Source organism: Heloderma suspectum, chromosome 4 (assembly GCF_057233095.1).
Source record: "Heloderma suspectum isolate Gila_16-S chromosome 4, 16-S_ref, whole genome shotgun sequence".
In the NCBI taxonomy this organism is placed as follows: Eukaryota; Metazoa; Chordata; class Lepidosauria; order Squamata; family Helodermatidae; genus Heloderma; species Heloderma suspectum.
In genome coordinates, this window is record NC_139461.1 from 166,952,515 (window position 1) to 166,973,257 (window position 20,743).

Here is a 20,743-nt window from a genome sequence, read left to right on the forward strand (position 1 = left end):
TTATTGTGCAATTTACGTGTCTCATTTATACATTGGGGGGGTGTCACATGTTGTTTTCGTAAATTTATAACCTTCCTATGTTTTCTCAGTGCTTCTTCCATCTTTTTTCTTACCACAAAAAAAACGTGCGGTGCAGATTGTCCCCGGGCTCCGCACTTGGATGAGCAGTGTGGAGCGGGGCAAAAGGGGGCATTCCTGGGGGCGGGAAGTGCCGGCACGACGCTTCCTATGCGTTGTCCAACCTTCCCTCCACACTCCGAAGTCCTGCGGCTAGACAGCCGAAATTGGCCTTCTAGCCACAAATGCAGGGCGGGCAGAGCACGGAGGGGGATCTTCTCCATGCTCTGCCCGCCCTGCATTGGATAGGCGGTCACCTCTGAGTTTGGAGGCAGCTGCCTCTCCACAGAGGATTGCTCCCTCTGTACATTTATCAGAGGGTGCTTCCAGATGGAGGGCGCCTAGAGCTATAAGTCAAAAGACACTGTGCAGCTATTTCATTTTTTCTTCTTTAGGGCACAATCCTATGCATGTTTAGACAGCAAGGCTGGCTGGGGAATGCTGGGAGTTGTAGGACTTTTTTCTGTCTAAACATGCATAGGATTGCACCCTTAATGGGTTGTTTTCTCGTAAGAAAAAAAATGGACGTAACAGTGGCCAAAACATGGGAGGATTACAAATTAAAGATGACAATGTCTGGACCCCACATATATTTTCGTGAACGTGGCAGGCCAAATTACATACTAAAAGCTTTGTCTGGAGGCACCCTGAAACAAAGGGTGCTTCCAGACAAGGCTTTTATTGTGCCATTTCCCTGCCTCATTCACATAACTTTACAGGAGGCTCAAGCAACAGTGTCATCTTTCATTTGTAACTATTTGTGTTTTCCTACTGCTTCTTCTGTTTTTTTTCTTACCACAGAAAATCCATGAAGAAGGGAAAGAATGGGAAACTACATAATCCCTTTTGAGTGGTAGTGCTAGGAGCCCTCTGTCTGGGGGTGCTTCCAGATGGAGTAATTTGTACTACTAATTAGAAGGCATCACATAGCTATCCTGCCTTTTTCTCCTTAATGGATTGTCTGGGTAAGAGAAAAGAGGGAAGAAGTGGTCGAAAAACACAGGAGGGTTACAAGCTGAACCCTTTTGAACCCCCTTAGTCTGGAAGTTGAACCTTCCAGATGAAGATCATATCATCCGGAAGCCCTGTAAAATTCCGTGGATGAGGCAGGGTGATGGCACCATAAAAGATACATCTAGAGGCATCCTGGAAACAATTCCTGTGGTAAGAAAAAAGGAGGAGGAAGAAGAGGGAAAATTCTGAGGGGTTACAAATGGAAGACAACTAGGTCGTCTGGACACCACTCCCAGCCCCCTAAAATCCCGTGAATGAGGCCCTCGATTGCACAGTAAAAGCCTTCTCTGGAAGCACCCTGGTCCCTTTGGAGGAGGGGCCTGTCTTCTCGTTCTTTGTAAAGCGATATCAATATGGATGGTGCTCCATAAATCAGTTTAACGAGCGTTTGGTCCCAAAGAACCAGACTGGAGTAACTGGACCCCATATTATCCTGCCTGGCCCTGTGGCAACATTAGGATTTAAAAAAAACCCTTCCCGCCCATCCTCAGCCCGCTCAAGACAGACCTCGTTCAGGCCTCCTCAGCGCTCCCTTCGAGTTGCGCCCCAGCAGCGGCTGCCAGTCTCCACGGCAACGGCTTGAGTTAGCGAGGCAGGAACGTTTGCGTGGGTGCTCGGAGTTCCTGCACGGAACGCTAACAGCCCGGGATTACTTCCGGCTGCTGGGCTGAAAACGGGGGGCGGCGGTGCTGGCTATTGGCAGTTTCCGGGACCAGAAAGAGCTGCGAGCATCGTTGGGGCCATAGAAGTGGGGAAGGACCCTTCATTCCTCTCCGCCCCGTCGGAATGATAGAGCCCATGTCCGGCTGTTTTACTCTTCAACAGCCCCCATCCTCGACGTGGAGGCTTCCTTAGAACAAGCGCCCCAGCCCCGCTGGGAGGTCAGTTTCCAGAGACAGTCATAACTGGGGGGGCAGAGAACGCGGGTTGGGGGTGGGGTAGAGGAGAATACGAAAGGAGCGGTGGGTGAGAGGAAAGGGGTTCGGAGCCCGGGGGCCACAGACATACGGGAAACGTAACGGTGGAAGAGCCCCGCTGGGTCAGATCACTCTAGACCAGCATCCTGTTTCCAACAGTGGCCAGCCAGATGCTTCCAAGAAGCCCGCATGAAAGCAGCAGCCCTCAGTACATTGTTTGTGCCCCTCCCAGTTAACTGGTGTTCAGGGGTCTACTGCCCCTGAATATGGAGTTTCCATTTAGCTGTCATGGCTAAATGGTTGTTGATGGACGTGTCCTCCATTAATATTTTGTATAATTGCTCTTCTCTCCCTGTCTCCCCCAGATGCCGCCATATAAATATAAAGGCTATCGGCACATCTTGTGGCAATGCTGTAAGCTGAATTTTAGGTAGTTAGAAAGGGGGGAGATAGTTGGGAGAGTTGTCTAAGCTGTGGGGGAGGAGGAGGCTACTGTGTGAATAGGCAAAGAAGCACTGGCTGTCAAGGGAGGCTTGAAATGAGGTCCATGGGATCAAAGGCAGGCTTTGGGAATGCATTAATTTTGGATTTGTAAAAGGTCTTGTGCCTTCCCTGACAACTGCCCAACTTCTTCTCTTCAGTGATTTATCTATGCCTACCCCAAAATAAGGCCCATTTAATCCAGTGGGACTCTCAGGATTGCAGATTTCGATGGCCTGTGAATATGCTGGACTCTCTGGGATACTAAAATTAATTCTAGGTGTTCGTTATCATAATCACTTGGGGATCATAATCACTTGGGGATTATGTGATGTATTTTGAAAGGCGAGTTTGAACATATTTTTTTCATTTTTGAAAAAAAGCACAAGTAGCTTATTTTGAGGGTGCTATTTTTAAGTGCAGGAAACGGAAGATATTTCAAATACTTAGGTGTTATAATTTGATTTTTAGGCACCTGGGTAGTCAGTCATCAGGGTTTTTTCCAGCCTTGCTGTTCTCAATAGATAAAATGAGTTGAAGGCAGGGATTCTTGTGTATTCAGGGCTTCTGGCTGACCTCTACTTCATCACAGGGTGAGTGACTAAATATTTTTGTTTTTAAATTATCCACCATTTATTTATTTATTTTTATAATTTTTGAGCATAATGGGACATGGTGTTTTTCCTGGAATGTGTTGATGAATAGTATTAAATTGTATTTGAGGAAGGCTTTGCATGAAGGATTGGGTAGCTAGATAATTGGAGGATTTAAACTCTAAAATTTCTTTATTTTATCTGATGTTTCATTGTACTTTTATAGTGAAAATGACATTCCAAATAACATAAATGATTGTAAATCATTATTTATTGGTTTACTTAAAACATCTGCATACCGCTTACTGTTTTAAAAACCTTGGAGTGCTTTACATTCTTAAAGCATACCTTAAAATCACATAAAAAACACAAAAAGCAAACAATAAATTGTATGTATCAGCTGCAGAATCCTTGCTGCTGGACAAGAAATGCCCAAGCAAAGTCATGTGTTTTTAATAGCCTTTGGAAGCTCACTACCGTTGGTGGCTCCTGAATAATAGGGGGGAGGGCAGGCACCACCATATAGAAGGCCTGTTTCCAGATTGCCACCAGATGACATTCTGTTGGTTGTAACACAGTTGTCAAAGCCCCTCTGAGGATCTTTGAGACCTAATGGGTCTATGCAGTGGTAACCTGGATTTCAGCTGTTCACGTCTTCGTATATTAGTAATGCAACCTTGAACATGGCTCAGTACCTAATAGGCAGCCAGTGGAAGTCTTTCAGCACAGGTGCATGGCTGAGCACTCCACTCAATACTCTGGCTACAGCATTCTGCATCAGGTGCAGCTTCCAAGCCAGTATTGAGGGCAGCCCCATATACAGTACAGTACAATAATCCAATTGTGAGGTTACCAGTGCATGAACCACAATGGCCGGGTTATCTAGGAAAGGGCACACCTGCCATATCAACCAACATTGGTAATAGGCACGCTTTACAACCAAGGTTACCTGAGCCTCTAGTGACAAAGATGGATCCAGAGCCCCCAGAAACTGCATACCCATTCCTTCAGATAGAATGCAACTCAGCCCAAAGTGGGTAAACACCCCCCCCATCCCAGACCTGGGAAACGCCCACAGAATCTCTGTCCTGTCAGTCTTAGCTTATTGGTCCTCAGCCAACCCATTACTGCAGGGGTGAGGAACCTCAGGCCCAGAGGCCAAAACCTGCCCTCTGGGGTTCCCCAGTTTGCTATGCCCTCTGATCACTGATCGTTTGGTAGTTTTCCAGCTTTTGCATGTTTTTTCCCATTATAAAAGATTGAAATGTTTCTCCTACGGCTTAGTTACTGGAAGTAAGTGCTTTACCCTAAAATACGCTGGTATTATATGTTGGCCCCACTTTTTGCCCTGCCCTTTTGCCCCCCCTCACCACTGGAATACAGTTTCTGATAGCTTCTCTGAAATTGAATTCAGCCCTTAGGCTGAAAGAGGTTCTCCACCCCTGCATTACTGTATCCAGTAATCCACTGGGGAGTAGGACTTAAAAGCTTTTTAACAGGTTTCAGAGAGTATGTCCTGAGCACTTGTGAATCTTAAACATGTTTTGTTGTTGTTCAGTCGTGTCCAACTCTTCGTGACCCCATGGACCATAGCACGCCAGGCCTTCCTGTCCTGAGCACTCTCCCGGAGTGTGCTCAGGTTCATATTCATTGCATCGGTGATGCTATCTAGCCATCTCATCCTCTGCCGTCCCCTTCTCCTTTTGCCTTCAGTCTTTCCCAGCATCAGGGTCTTTTCCAGGGAGTTTTCTCTTCGCATTAGGTGGCCAAAATATTGGAGCTTCAGCTTCAGTATCTGTCCTTCCAATGAGCAGTCAGGGTTGATTTCCTTTAGGATGGACTGATTTGACCTCCTTGCAGTCCAGGGGACTCGTAAGAGTCTTCTCCAGCACCACAGTTCGAAAGCATCAATTCTTCGGCGCTCAGCCTTCCTTATAGTCCAGCTCTCACAGCCATACATTACTACAGGGAAAACCATAGCTTTGATTAGACGGACCTTTGTCGGCAAGGTGATGTCTCTGCTTCTTACTATGCTGTCTAGGTTTGCCATAGCTTTCCTCCCAAGGAGCAAGCGTCTTTTAATTTCATGGCTACAGTCACCATCTGCGGTGATCTTGGAGCCCAAGAAAGTAAAATCTGTCACTGCTTCCATTTCTTCCCCTTCTATATGCCAGGAAGTGATGGGGCCAGATGCCATGATCTTCGTTTTTTTAATGTTGAGTTTCAAACCAGCTTTTGCACTCTCCTCTTTCACCCTCAACAAGAGGCTCTTTAGATCCTCTTTGCTTTCTGCCATTAGGGTGGTATCGTCCGCATATCGGAGGTTGTTGATAATTCTCCCGGCAATCTTAATTCCGACCTCTGATTCATCCAACCCGGCATTTCTCATGATGTACTCTGCATATAAGTTAAATAAGCAGGGTGACAATATGCAGCCTTGTCGTACTCCTTTCCCAATTTTGAACCAATCGGTTGTTCCATCTCTGGTTCTTACTGTTGCTTCTTGACCCTCGTACAGGTTTCTCAGGAGACAGGTAAGGTGGTCTGGTACTCCCATCACTTTCAGAATTTGCCACAGTTTGTTGTGATCCACACAATCAAAGGCTTTAGCGTAGTCAATGAAGCAGAAATAGACGTTTTTCTGGAATTCTCTTGCTTTCTCCATGATCCAGTGAATGTCGGAGATTTGATCTCTAGTTCCTCTGCCTCTTCTCAACCCAGCCTGTACTTCCGGTAGTTCTCGGTTCGCATACTGCTGAAGCCTAGCTTGTAGGATTTTGAGCATCACCTTGCTGGCATGTGAAATGAGCGCAATTGTGCGGTAGTTTGAACACTCTTTGGCATTGCCCTTCTTTGGAATTGGAATGTAAACTGACCTTTTCCAGTCTTGTGGCCACTGTTGAGTGTTCCAGATTTGTTGGCATATTGAATGCAGCACTTTAACAGCATCATCTTTTAGGATTTTAAATAGCTCGGCTGGAATACTGTCATCTCCGCTGGCTTTGTTGTTACTAATGCTTCCTAAGGCCCACTTGACTTCACTCTCTAGGATGTCCGGCTCAAGTTCCGTGACCGCACTATCATGGCTATCAGGGACATTCAGATCTTCCCTGTATACTTCTTCTGTGTATTCTTGCCACCTCTTCTTAATCTCATCTGCTTCTGTTAGGTCCCTGCCTTCTTTGTCCTTTATCATGCCCGTCTTTGCACAAAACGTTCCCTTGAGATCTCCAATTTTCTTGAAGAGATCTCTAGTCTTTCCCATTCTGTTGTTTTCCTCGATTTCTTTGCATTGTTCATTTAAGAAGGCCTTCTTGTCTCTCCTTGCTATTCTCTGGAACTCTGCATTCAGTTGGATATATCTTCCCCTTTCTCCCTTGCTTTTCGCTTCCCTTCTTTCGTGAGCTACTTGTAAAGCCTCATCAGACAGCCACTTGGCTTTCTTGCATTTCTTTTTCTTTGGGACGGATTTCGTTGCTGCCTCCTGAACAATGTTACGGACCTCCGTCCATAGTTCCTCAGGCACTCTGTCTATCAGGTCTAATCCCTGAAATCTATTCCTCACCTCCACTGTATATTCATCAGGGATATGATTTAGGTCATACCTGAACGGTTTAGTGGTTTTCCCGACGTTCTTCAATTTAAGCGGAGATGTTGCAACAAGAAGCTCATGATCTGAGCCACAGTCAGCTCCAGGTCTTGTTTTGACTGACTGTATGGAGCTTCTCCATCTTTGGTTGCAAAGGACATAATCAATCTGATTTCGATATTGACCATCTGGTGATGTCCATGTGTAGAGTCGTCTCTTGTGCTGTTGGAAAAGAGTGTTTGCTATGATCCGCATGTTCTCTTGGCAAAATTCTATTAGCTTTTGTCCTGCTTCATTTTGTACACCAAGGCCATGCCTGCCTGTTATCCCGGTGATTTCTTGACTTCCTACTTTAGCATTCCAGTCCCCTATGATGAAGAGGACATCTTTTTTTGGTGTTAGTTCTAGAAGGTGTTGGAGGTCTTCATAGAACCGATCAACCTCAGCTTCTTCGGCATCAGTGGTTGGGGCATAGACTTGAATTACTGTGATGTTGAATGGTTTGCCTTGGATTCGTACTGAGATCATTCTATCATTTTTAAGATTGTACCCCAGTACTGCTTTTCCCACCCTTTTGTTGACTATGAGTGCTACTCCATTTCTTCTAAGGGATTCTTGGCCACAATAGTAGGTATGATGGTCACCTGAATTAAATTCGCCCATGCCTGTCCATTTTAGTTCGCTGATTCCCAAGATGTCGATGTTCAATCTTGCCATCTCATGTTTGACCACCTCCAGCTTACCTTGATTCATTGATCTTACATTCCAGGTTCCTAAACTATATTGTTCTTTACAGCATCGGATTTTCTTTTCACTGCCAGACACATCCACAGCTGAGTGTCCTTTCGGCTTTGGCCCAGACGCTTCACTCTTTCTGGCGCTACTTGGAAATACCCTCTGCTCTTCCCCAGTAGCATATTGGACACCTTCCGACCTGAGGGGCTCATCTTCTGGCGTCATATCTGTTAGCCTTGTGATACGTTCCATGGGGTTTTCTTGGCAAGAATACTGTAGTGGGTTGCCATTTCCTTCTCCAGTGGACCACATTTTGTCAGAACTCTCTGCCATGACCTGTCCGTCTTGGGTGGCCCTGCACGGCATAGCTTATGGCTTCACTGAGTTACGCAAGCCCCTTCGCCACAACAAGGCAGTGATCCATGAAGGGGCATGTTTACTCAGAACATGTTTACTCAGAACATGAGTAAACAATAAACATGTTTACTCAGAAATAAGTCACACTTCAGTGGGACTTACTCCCTAGTAAGTGGCTTATAATTGTAGCTTTAGGTGCACAAAAGGCCTCTTGATGGCAGTGGCGGAACTATACACGTGTAATGTATTTATCAGGCTTACAGTGCCATTCAATGCATGTTAGTCACAAATAAGTTCCATTGTTTCCAGTAGGGCATGCCTGGTAAGTATGTTTAGGATTGCAGCCTTAATTTCTAATATAAAATGATTGCGGCATCCAGAGAAAACTGTGGGCAAATCACTTTGGCAACAGAAACCAATAGTTAAGAAATTACTGACACTTCGGCTTTCCATCTAAGCATTTATTTTGCTGCTACTGCAGATCTTCGAATCTGTTGCATAATTACATGGTGTACAGATCAGTAGAATGGATTATTGCACAATCTTCTTTTTCTTTAGGATTGGCACAGAAGTGTAGGCTGAAGACTTCTCTTTGCGGTGCATGGACGGAAAGCCAATGCGCAGGTAAGACACAAAGAGAAATTATTTGACTTCTTTCTGTCTAAATAGGCACAGGATTCCACCCTTATTGTCCTTCTGCATGCAAATATAAGATGTTGTTTTCCACCTCAATCCTTTTTTTTCCTCCCCAATTGGCTCTACAGCAAATAAGTGAGCTTCCTAAGTAGCAGTGTGTTTTTGGATGACTTTGCTAACCCTAAACTACTTGATGTGTTGGTTTCTAATTTAATATTTAATATCAGTTCCATGCTTATTCTCAAGGCAGACTCTGTAGTTTGATGTAAGCTGCCTGAATAAGGCATATTCTGGATTACAAGGTTGTGAGTTGCTGCCCAAAGCTATTGTGTAATGGAAAAAGGTGAAAGCTTGTTTTCTAATTATAAAATGAAACAGTCTGGTGGGAGACTATGTAACATTAACTGCATAGAATCAGATCTCTGATATTCAGCTGAATCTTCCTAACTCCAGAAACTGTTTATAACATTTCTATACTGCCCAATAGCTGAAGTTTAGATGAATGGGGCTCTGTGTGGTAAAAAACCTGTGGGTGGCTATAGCAGAAATTGGTTCCAAAAGCTGAAGAGAATCCCCTTCCAGTCCTTGCTCAGCACTGCTATTTGCTGGGTTCTCTCTCTGGTTCTTGGGCTGTTTACTACAGTCACCCAAAAGTCTTGCACCATGTGAAGTATTGTTCATGGGCTGCAGAGTGAACCGGGGCTAAAACACCCTGACTTTCTTTAATACAGTTCAGAGATATGTGGTGTACTTACACTTGTCCTTGGCCTGTGGGTAAACAGTGCAGGGGGGAAAGAGAGAAGGTCCTTATTGGCTCACTGTACAACTTAAGGATCTTGGGGGTGGAACACAAGAGAAGCAAAAATGTCCGAAAAGTCAAGCATGGCTGATGGGACAAGGTGAGTATTTTACTGCTGATAATCATCTCAATGTATGAATTAATTGTACTATGCCTATTTATTACATTTCAATACTTCTCAATAGCTCTATACCTCTATGCGCAGTTCACAAAAATTAAAACCCTAAAATTGTTGTTGTTTAGTCGTTCAGTCGTGTCCGACTCTTCGTGACCCCATGGACCATAGCACGCCAGGCCTTCCTGTCCTGAGCACTCTCCCGGAGTGTGCTCAGGTTCATATTCATTGCATCGGTGATGCTATCTAGCCATCTCATCCTCTGCCGTCCCCTTCTCCTTTTGCCTTCAGTCTTTCCCAGCATCAGGGTCTTTTCCAGAGAGTTTTCTCTTCGCATTAGGTGGCCAAAATATTGGAGCTTCAGCTTCAGTATCTGTCCTTCCAATGAGCACTCAGGGTTGATTTCCTTTAGGATGGACTGATTTGACCTCCTTGCAGTCCAGGGGACTCGTAAGAGTCTTCTCCAGCACCACAGTTCAAAAGCATCAATTCTTCGGCGCTCAGCCTTCCTTATAGTCCAGCTCTCACAGCCATACATTACTACAGGGAAAACCATAGCTTTGATTACACGGACCTTTGTTGGCAAGGTGATGTCTCTGCTTCTTACTATGCTGTCTAGGTTTGCCATAGCTTTCCTCCCAAGGAGCAAGCGTCTTTTAATTTCATGGCTACAGTCACCGTCTGTGGTGATCTTGGAGCCCAAGACAGTAAAATCTGTCACTGCTTCCATTTCTTCCCCTTCTATATGCCAGGAAGTGATAGGGCCAGATGCCATGATCTTCGTTTTTTTAATGTTGAGTTTCAAACCAGCTTTTGCACTCTCCTCTTTCACCCTCAACAAGAGGCTCTTTAGATCCTCTTCGCTTTCTGCCATTAGGGTGGTATCGTCCGCATATCGGAGGTTGTTGATAATTCTCCCGGCAATCTTAATTCCGACCTCTGATTCATCCAACCCGGCATTTCTCATGATGTACTCTGCATATAAGTTAAATAAGCAGGGTGACAATATGCAGCCTTGTCGTACTCCTTTCCCAATTTTGAACCACTCGGTTGTTCCATGTCTGGTTCTTACTGTTGCTTCTTGACCCTCGTACAGGTTTCTCAGGAGACAGGTAAGGTGGTCTGGTACTCCCATCACTTTCAGAATTTGCCACAGTTTGTTGTGATCCACACAATCAAAGGCTTTAGCGTAGTCAATGAAGCAGAAATAGACGTTTTTCTGGAATTCTCTTGCTTTCTCCATGATCCAGCGAATGTCGGAGATTTGATCTCTAGTTCCTCTGCCTCTTCGAAACCCAGCTTGTACTTCCGGTAGTTCTCGGTTCGCATACTGCTGAAGCCTAGCTTGTAGGATTTTGAGCATCACCTTGCTGGCATGTGAAATGAGCGCAATTGTGCGGTAGTTTGAACACTCTTTGGCGTTGCCCTTCTTTGGAATTGGAATGTAAACTGACCTTTTCCAGTCTTGTGGCCACTGTTGGGTGTTCCAGATTTGTTGGCATATTGAATGCAGCACTTTAACAGCATCATCTTTTAGGATTTTAAATAGCTCGGCTGGAATACTGTCATCTCCGCTGGCTTTGTTGTTACTAATGCTTCCTAAGGCCCACTTGACTTCACTCTCTAGGATGTCCGGCTCAAGTTCCGTGACCGCACTATCATGGCTATCAGGGACATTCAGATCTTCCCTGTATACTTCTTCTGTGTATTCTTGCCACCTCTTCTTAATCTCATCTGCTTCTGTTAGGTCCCTGCCTTCTTTGTCCTTTATCATGCCCGTCTTTGCACAAAACGTTCCCTTGAGATCTCCAATTTTCTTGAAGAGATCTCTAGTCTTTCCCATTCTGTTGTTTTCCTCGATTTCTTTGCATTGTTCATTTAAGAAGGCCTTCTTGTCTCTCCTTGCTATTCTCTGGAACTCTGCATTCAGTTGGATATATCTTCCCCTTTCTCCCTTGCTTTTCGCTTCCCTTCTTTCGTGAGCTACTTGTAAAGCCTCATCAGACAGCCACTTGGCTTTCTTGCATTTCTTTTTCTTTGGGACGGATTTCGTTGCTGCCTCCTGAACAATGTTACGGACCTCCGTCCATAGTTCCTCAGGCACTCTGTCTATCAGGTCTAATCCCTGAAATCTATTCCTCACCTCCACTGTATATTCATCAGGGATATGATTTAGGTCATACCTGAACGGTTTAGTGGTTTTCCCGACGTTCTTCAATTTAAGCGGAGATGTTGCAACAAGAAGCTCATGATCTGAGCCACAGTCAGCTCCAGGTCTTGTTTTGACTGACTGTATGGAGCTTCTCCATCTTTGGTTGCAAAGGACATAATCAATCTGATTTCGATATTGACCATCTGGTGATGTCCATGTGTAGAGTCGTCTCTTGTGCTGTTGGAAAAGAGTGTTTGCTATGATCCGCATGTTCTCTTGGCAAAATTCTATTAGCTTTTGTCCTGCTTCATTTTGTACACCAAGGCCATGCCTGCCTGTTATCCCGGTGATTTCTTGACTTCCTACTTTAGCATTCCAGTCCCCTATGATGAAGAGGACATCTTTTTTTGGTGTTAGTTCTAGAAGGTGTTGGAGGTCTTCATAGAACCGATCAACCTCAGCTTCTTCGGCATCAGTGGTTGGGGCATAGACTTGAATTACTGTGATGTTGAATGGTTTGCCTTGGATTCGTACTGAGATCATTCTATCATTTTTAAGATTGTACCCCAGTACTGCTTTTCCCACCCTTTTGTTGACTATGAGTGCTACTCCATTTCTTCTAAGGGATTCTTGGCCACAATAGTAGGTATGATGGTCACCTGAATTAAATTCGCCCATGCCTGTCCATTTTAGTTCGCTGATTCCCAAGATGTCGATGTTCAATCTTGCCATCTCATGTTTGACCACCTCCAGCTTACCTTGATTCATTGATCTTACATTCCAGGTTCCTAAACTATATTGTTCTTTACAGCATCGGATTTTCTTTTCACCGCCAGACACATCCACAGCTGAGTGTCCTTTCGGCTTTGGCCCAGACGCTTCACTCTTTCTGGCGCTACTTGGAAATACCCTCTGCTCTTCCCCAGTAGCATATTGGACACCTTCCGACCTGAGGGGCTCATCTTCTGGCGTCATATCTGTTAGCCTTGTGATACGTTCCATGGGGTTTTCTTGGCAAGAATACTGTAGTGGGTTGCCATTTCCTTCTCCAGTGGACCACATTTTGTCAGAACTCTCTGCCATGACCTGTCCGTCTTGGGTGGCCCTGCACGGCATAGCTTATGGCTTCACTGAGTTACGCAAGCCCCTTCGCCACAACAAGGCAGTGATCCATGAAGGGGCATGTTTACTCAGAACATGTTTACTCAGAACATGAGTAAACAATAAACATGTTTACTCAGAAATAAGTCACACTTCAGTGGGACTTACTCCCTAGTAAGTGGCTTATAATTGTAGCTTTAGGTGCACAAAAGGCCTCTTGATGGCAGTGGCGGAACTATACACGTGTAATGTATTTATCAGGCTTACAGTGCCATTCAATGCATGTTAGTCACAAATAAGTTCCATTGTTTCCAGTAGGGCATGCCTGGTAAGTATGTTTAGGATTGCAGCCTTAATTTCTAATATAAAATGATTGCGGCATCCAGAGAAAACTGTGGGCAAATCACTTTGGCAACAGAAACCAATAGTTAAGAAATTACTGACACTTCGGCTTTCCATCTAAGCATTTATTTTGCTGCTACTGCAGATCTTCGAATCTGTTGCATAATTACATGGTGTACAGATCAGTAGAATGGATTATTGCACAATCTTCTTTTTCTTTAGGATTGGCACAGAAGTGTAGGCTGAAGACTTCTCTTTGCGGTGCATGGACGGAAAGCCAATGCGCAGGTAAGACACAAAGAGAAATTATTTGACTTCTTTCTGTCTAAATAGGCACAGGATTCCACCCTTATTGTCCTTCTGCATGCAAATATAAGATGTTGTTTTCCACCTCAATCCTTTTTTTTCCTCCCCAATTGGCTCTACAGCAAATAAGTGAGCTTCCTAAGTAGCAGTGTGTTTTTGGATGACTTTGCTAACCCTAAACTACTTGATGTGTTGGTTTCTAATTTAATATTTAATATCAGTTCCATGCTTATTCTCAAGGCAGACTCTGTAGTTTGATGTAAGCTGCCTGAATAAGGCATATTCTGGATTACAAGGTTGTGAGTTGCTGCCCAAAGCTATTGTGTAATGGAAAAAGGTGAAAGCTTGTTTTCTAATTATAAAATGAAACAGTCTGGTGGGAGACTATGTAACATTAACTGCATAGAATCAGATCTCTGATATTCAGCTGAATCTTCCTAACTCCAGAAACTGTTTATAACATTTCTATACTGCCCAATAGCTGAAGTTTAGATGAATGGGGCTCTGTGTGGTAAAAAACCTGTGGGTGGCTATAGCAGAAATTGGTTCCAAAAGCTGAAGAGAATCCCCTTCCAGTCCTTGCTCAGCACTGCTATTTGCTGGGTTCTCTCTCTGGTTCTTGGGCTGTTTACTACAGTCACCCAAAAGTCTTGCACCATGTGAAGTATTGTTCATGGGCTGCAGAGTGAACCGGGGCTAAAACACCCTGACTTTCTTTAATACAGTTCAGAGATATGTGGTGTACTTACACTTGTCCTTGGCCTGTGGGTAAACAGTGCAGGGGGGAAAGAGAGAAGGTCCTTATTGGCTCACTGTACAACTTAAGGATCTTGGGGGTGGAACACAAGAGAAGCAAAAATGTCCGAAAAGTCAAGCATGGCTGATGGGACAAGGTGAGTATTTTACTGCTGATAATCATCTCAATGTATGAATTAATTGTACTATGCCTATTTATTACATTTCAATACTTCTCAATAGCTCTATACCTCTATGCGCAGTTCACAAAAATTAAAACCCTAAAATTGTTGTTGTTTAGTCGTTCAGTCGTGTCCGACTCTTCGTGACCCCATGGACCATAGCACGCCAGGCCTTCCTGTCCTGAGCACTCTCCCGGAGTGTGCTCAGGTTCATATTCATTGCATCGGTGATGCTATCTAGCCATCTCATCCTCTGCCGTCCCCTTCTCCTTTTGCCTTCAGTCTTTCCCAGCATCAGGGTCTTTTCCAGAGAGTTTTCTCTTCGCATTAGGTGGCCAAAATATTGGAGCTTCAGCTTCAGTATCTGTCCTTCCAATGAGCACTCAGGGTTGATTTCCTTTAGGATGGACTGATTTGACCTCCTTGCAGTCCAGGGGACTCGTAAGAGTCTTCTCCAGCACCACAGTTCAAAAGCATCAATTCTTCGGCGCTCAGCCTTCCTTATAGTCCAGCTCTCACAGCCATACATTACTACAGGGAAAACCATAGCTTTGATTACACGGACCTTTGTTGGCAAGGTGATGTCTCTGCTTCTTACTATGCTGTCTAGGTTTGCCATAGCTTTCCTCCCAAGGAGCAAGCGTCTTTTAATTTCATGGCTACAGTCACCGTCTGTGGTGATCTTGGAGCCCAAGACAGTAAAATCTGTCACTGCTTCCATTTCTTCCCCTTCTATATGCCAGGAAGTGATAGGGCCAGATGCCATGATCTTCGTTTTTTTAATGTTGAGTTTCAAACCAGCTTTTGCACTCCCCTCTTTCACCCTCAACAAGAGGCTCTTTAGATCCTCTTCGCTTTCTGCCATTAGGGTGGTATCGTCTGCATATCGGAGGTTGTTGATAATTCTCCCGGCAATCTTAATTCCGACCTCTGATTCATCCAACCCGGCATTTCTCATGATGTACTCTGCATATAAGTTAAATAAGCAGGGTGACAATATGCAGCCTTGTCGTACTCCTTTCCCAATTTTGAACCACTCGGTTGTTCCATGTCTGGTTCTTACTGTTGCTTCTTGACCCTCGTACAGGTTTCTCAGGAGACAGGTAAGGTGGTCTGGTACTCCCATCACTTTCAGAATTTGCCACAGTTTGTTGTGATCCACACAATCAAAGGCTTTAGCGTAGTCAATGAAGCAGAAATAGACGTTTTTCTGGAATTCTCTTGCTTTCTCCATGATTCAGCGAATGTTGGCGATTTGACCTCTAGTTCCTCTGCCTCTTCGAAACCCAGCTTGTACTTCCGGTAGTTCTCGGTTCGCATACTGCTGAAGCCTAGCTTGTAGGATTTTGAGCATCACCTTGCTGGCATGTGAAATGAGCGCAATTGTGCGGTAGTTTGAACACTCTTTGGCGTTGCCCTTCTTTGGAATTGGAATGTAAACTGACCTTTTCCAGTCTTGTGGCCATTGCTGGGTGTTCCAGATTTGTTGGCATATTGAATGCAGCACTTTAACAGCATCATCTTTTAGGATTTTAAATAGCTCAGCTGGAATACTGTCATCTCCGCTAGCTTTGTTGTTACTAATGCTTCCTAAGGCCCACTTGACTTCACTCTCGAGGATGTCCGGCTCAAGTTCAGTGACCGCACTATCATGGCTATCAAGGACATTACTATCATGGCTATCAAGGACATTAAGATCTTTCCTGTATAGTTCTTCTGTGTATTCTTTCCACCTCTTCTTAATCTCATCTGCTTCTGTGAGGTCCCTGCCTTCTTTGTCCTTTATCATGCCCGTCTTTGCACAAAACGTTGTGCAAATTGGAAAATCTCCAATTTTCTTGAAGAGATCTCTAGTCTTTCCCTTTCTGTTGTTTTCCTCGATTTCCTTGCATTGTTCATTTAAGAAGGCCTTCTTGTCTCTCCTTGCTATTCTCTGGAACTCTGCATTCAGTTGGATATATCTTCCCCTTTCTCCCTTGCTTTTTGCTTCCCTTCTTTCCTCAGCTACTTGTAAAGCTTCATCAGACAGCCACTTGGCTTTCTTGCATTTCTTTTTCTTTGGGACGGATTTCGTTGCTGCCTCCTGAACAATGTTACGGACCTCCGTCCATAGTTCCTCAGGCACTCTGTCCATCAGGTCTCATCCCTGAAATCTTTTCCTCACCTCCACTGTATATTCATAAGGGATATGATTGAGGTCATACCTGAATGGTTTAGTGGTTTTCCCTACGTTCTTCAATTTCAGCCGAAATTTTGCAAGAAGCAGCTCATGATCTGAGCCACAGTCAGCTCCAGGTCTTGTTTTGACTGACTGTATGGAGCTTCTCCATCTTTGGCTGCAAAGGACATAATCAATCTGATTTCGATATTGACCATCTGGTGATGTCCATGTGTAGAGTCGCCTCTTGTGCTGTTGGAAAAGAGTGTTTGCTATGATCCGCATGTTCTCTTGGCAAAATTCTATTAGCTTTTGTCCTGCTTCATTTTGTAAACCAAGGCCATGCCTGCCTGTTATCCCGGTGATTTCTTGACTTCCTACTTTAGCATTCCAGTCCCCTATGATGAAGAGGACATCTTTTTTTGGTGTTAGTTCTAGAAGGTGTTGGAGGTCTTCATAGAACCGATCAACCTCAGCTTCTTCGGCATCAGTGGTTGGGGCATAGACTTGAATTACTGTGATGTTGAATGGTTTGCCTTGGATTCGTACTGAGATCATTCTATCATTTTTAAGATTGTACCCCAGTACTGCTTTTCCCACCCTTTTGTTGACTATGAGTGCTACTCCATTTCTTCTAAGGGATTCTTGGCCACAATAGTAGATATGATGGTCACCTGAATTAAATTCGCCCATGCCTGTCCATTTTAGTTCGCTGATTCCCAAGATGTCGATGTTCAATCTTGCCATCTCATGTTTGACCACCTCCAGCTTACCTTGATTCATTGATCTTACATTCCAGGTTCCTAAACAATATTGTTCTTTACAGCATCGGATTTTCTTTTCACCACCAGACACATCCACAGCTGAGTGTCCTTTCGGCTTTGGCCCAGCCGCTTCACTCTTTCTGGCGCTACTTGGAAATACCCTCTGCTCTTCCCCAGTAGTATATTGGACACCTTCCGACCTGAGGGGCTCATCTTCCGGCGTCATATCTTTTAGCCTTGTGATACGTTCCATGGGGTTTTCTTGGCAAGAATACTGGAGTGGGTTGCCATTTCCTTCTCCAACATGATAAAACCTTTAAAAGTTTTAAACAGAATAAAACCAAGGTAAAAACCACCAGCAACGTAAAGACCTAAAAACACAATAACACATTTAAAAACAAAACTGAAGGACTAAAAAGCCTGGGAAAATAAAAGGGTCTTCACCTGGCTCTGAAAAGATCACAATGTACATGCCAGGTGAACCTCTCTGGGGAGGGCATTCCACAACTGGGGTGCTACCACTGAAAAGGCCTTCTCCTTAGTAGCTACCCTTCTCACCTCATTTGGTGGAAGCACCCAGAGGAGGGCCTCTCAGGATGATTTTAAAGTCTGGGCAGGTGTACATAGGAGGAGACAATCCTTCAGGTTATCTGGCCCAAGCCATTCAGGGCTTTAAAAGTTGATACTATAGGATGACTCGATGCAAAAGAAAACAGGTCTCCTGTAGCAATAATAACTGTGTAGAAGAACAGATTTGTAGCAGGTGCAGCTTTTCTCACGTCAGTGATGTGACAAGCAGCACCTACTAAAATTCCTTTTTCGACTCAATTATTAATGGTACAGGGTCTTTGTCTTCCTTTGTATGTGAGGGAGTATGGATTCGCCCATCCCGCTCAGGTGAAACACCAGCTGTCTTGAAACTACAGATGAGCTCACAAGCCAGTCTGTGGGCCTCTAAGTGTGATGGAAGACTTCTGTCATTTCCCTGACATATAGCAACAAGTGGGGCTTCCCTTTCCTCAGAAGCAACACTGAATTTGATATTATATTTGGGCAGGCTCAAATATAATCATGACCTGAGTGGAGGGTTGCTCATTATGATACAGTTTTATATAGCTCAATATTCCCTTTATGAAAAAGGACTCCCTGGGGTGCAGATTTATCCCTAATGCCTCCTTTACTTAACTCCTAACATTTTTTGTTGAGCTTGATGTAAGCACTGATAAAATATAACCTGGAAAACTAATATAAAAAAACACAGTAACAAAACCTCTTTGAAAAAAGCAAATAGGAATATGTACAAACCCCAAACCAGCTGGATTATTTGTTTTGTTTTACAGAATCCCTTTTTCAGTGCTTTTAAAAGAGAATTGTAATGCCCAGCCTTCATTCTAATTTATATTGGCTCTAATTCCCTAGTGTCTGCTTAACTCAATCTCCATCTTCACATATAACACTTCTCTTCAGCCTCCCACTTGACTCTCATATCTGCTGGAAAGTTCAGAAACTTCTCATCCTCAATGGTTACATGTGCAATTCAGTTATTTTCTGATTGACAATTGCACCATAAGATAGTGTCTTCTTAAATTCATCCTTGTGTGCTTCAGCCTTCAGTATGTTAATTCCCTGTAGGGATGGATAAATTGGTCTATTTCCAGTCCATGTCACTTTTGCATGTGTTCCATCCCTTCCTGTTTCTGCATTAATCAGAGAATTTAAAAGAATCTTCACAGAAATTTTAACGTATTTTTAAACATATTTTCTTGCAAAGTATGCATATCTAGACATTTTATCTCAAAATATGCTTTCTAAAATGCATTTTGATATGTTGTCCAGAACTGCATCCCAACACTCATGATAGTGCATGATCTGGTGGGTAGCTAAGTTCTGATTTGCATATTAGTCCGGGAGGTGTGGGTCAGGTCCATATTGGAATTCACAAAGATTGAATTCCTCGAGTAATCCTCACTCCCAGTAAATCTTCATAGGACTGCAGCCTTATCAGGGCTGGGTGTACTCTGTGTTAAAAATACTTCGGTATTCTGTACCCAGACAATACAAATTCTGTGATAATAAATACTGAATTCTGCAACCTGAATAAATTTTAATGAGCTTCCGTCGTGCATTAAAAACGTGGTTGTTCAGGCAGGCATTTGGGGTGGGTTAGGGTATTTTAAAAAAAAATGTTTATGGTAAAATTTTATTAAATTGTTTTATGGTGGGTTGTACATCGCCCAGAGTGGCTGGGTGACCAGTCAGATGGGCGATTAATAAATTTAATAAATAAATAAATAAATAAATTTTGAAAATGAAGCCGGTTTGCATAATTTTGCAGTTTATTCTGGGTTTGCTAGTCATGAGAAGCTGTGCAGAGCACTGAGTTTCCAATGGTGGCCCTGTCTGATCAGGCATAAGATAGCTTCCTATGTCTCTATGTACATGACATGGTTTGGAGAGGATGTCCAAAGACTTGAGCAACGGTGCTGTGCCATTATATGCTTATGACATCTTGGTCTTAAGCTTTCCAATTAGATTGTGGGGGTGGGGCTGTCGTAAGTGTCCGAGATCAGTATTGGACTGGATGCAAGTAAATGAACAGAAGCTTTATCCAGACAAGCTGGAGTTATTCTTGGTTGGTAAAACAGCTGATCTAGGATTAGGGTACAACCAATTTTAGATGGCACTGCACTCCTGCTTAAGAATCAGATTCACATCTTGGGAGTGCTCCTGGATGCCTACTTGGTGGTCGTGATCAGGAATGCTTTTAACCAGCTTAGACTAGTATGCCAGCTGTGCCTTTTCTTGGAGAAGTCAGACATGGCCATAACACTGTTTTGTAATGGGTGCCTTTGAAGGTGTTCAGAAACTTCACCTAGTTCAGAATGTAATAACTGGGACTTAACTCCCACTTTGATTCCAGGCCCATTTCAGAGTGTTGCTTTTTACCTTTACCACTGTACAGTCTGGGACCGGGATATCTGAAGGGCTACTTTCTCCCATAACCACATACCCATGCGCTAGATTGCCATCTGAGGCCCTGCTCTTGACTTGCTTATCACGAACTGCTGAAGGGAGAGAACTGAAAGGAACTGTGCTCAGTCAAATTATGAGTAGAAAAGATGTGCTCATTTGGCAGGGAAACTGCCAAAAACAACCCCCACCCCCACAACAGGTAGTCATGTTAGTCCATTAGAAGGGTTCACAAGGTTTTAAAGATAATTGGGCATTATTCATACACTTTATGAGGAATAGATATGAATTGGATATTAACTGTTACAATTCATGAAAACGATTTTAAAATAGCTTTCATGAGAAATTATTATGCTTTGTATAACCTTGTATTAGACAGCATACTTATAATATTATTATAGTGTACTTTATTGTATTCGGTGATATTGTTTGGTATTTTAATAGGTATTCTAGTATCTATTAAATAAAATATGGAGATGGAATGGCATTGGGTAAATTACAGATCTGCCTGGGTGTTTCATTGTTGAGTTGATTTTATAATTACTATCAGAACCTCTTGAAATGTTATGCATAGATTAATTTATTGTTCTCCTTCTGTAATACGGTATTTTCTATGCAGATTTAGCGAAATGAAGTCTGTAGATTTTGAAATTAAAAAAAGAGAACCAACTTCACACATAG

At 43.6% G+C, this 20,743-nt stretch overlaps 2 protein-coding genes across 21 annotated transcripts in view; one reads left to right on the forward strand and one right to left on the reverse strand.

Moving 5' to 3' along the window:
- The window catches only part of ANKRD45 (ankyrin repeat domain 45), a 35,184-nt gene extending 33,477 nt beyond the window's left edge, over window positions 1-1,707 (reverse strand). For all 10 annotated transcript variants that reach the window (XR_014790371.1, XR_014790369.1, XM_084851180.1 and 7 more), the window contains exon 1: window positions 1,639-1,707. The gene's annotated coding sequence lies outside the window, so the exon portion shown is untranslated. The remainder of the gene's footprint in view (window positions 1-1,638) is intronic.
- A 75-nt stretch (window positions 1,708-1,782) lies between these two features.
- KLHL20 (kelch like family member 20) overlaps window positions 1,783-20,743 on the forward strand; it is a 50,892-nt gene continuing 31,931 nt past the window's right edge. For 5 of the 11 annotated variants that reach the window (XR_014790361.1, XR_014790362.1, XR_014790363.1 and 2 more), the window contains exons 1-3: window positions 1,783-2,012; window positions 8,361-8,426; window positions 13,170-13,235. Coding sequence is in view for 3 of the 11 variants with exons in the window: in XM_084851157.1 (XP_084707283.1) it covers window positions 13,213-13,235 (23 nt within the window). In the remaining 8 variants the exon portion in view is untranslated. Of the gene's footprint in view, window positions 2,013-2,413; window positions 3,122-8,360; window positions 8,427-13,169; window positions 13,236-20,743 lie in introns of all 11 variants that reach the window. The other 6 variants (XR_014790364.1, XR_014790365.1, XR_014790367.1 and 3 more) reach the window with 3 other exon arrangements.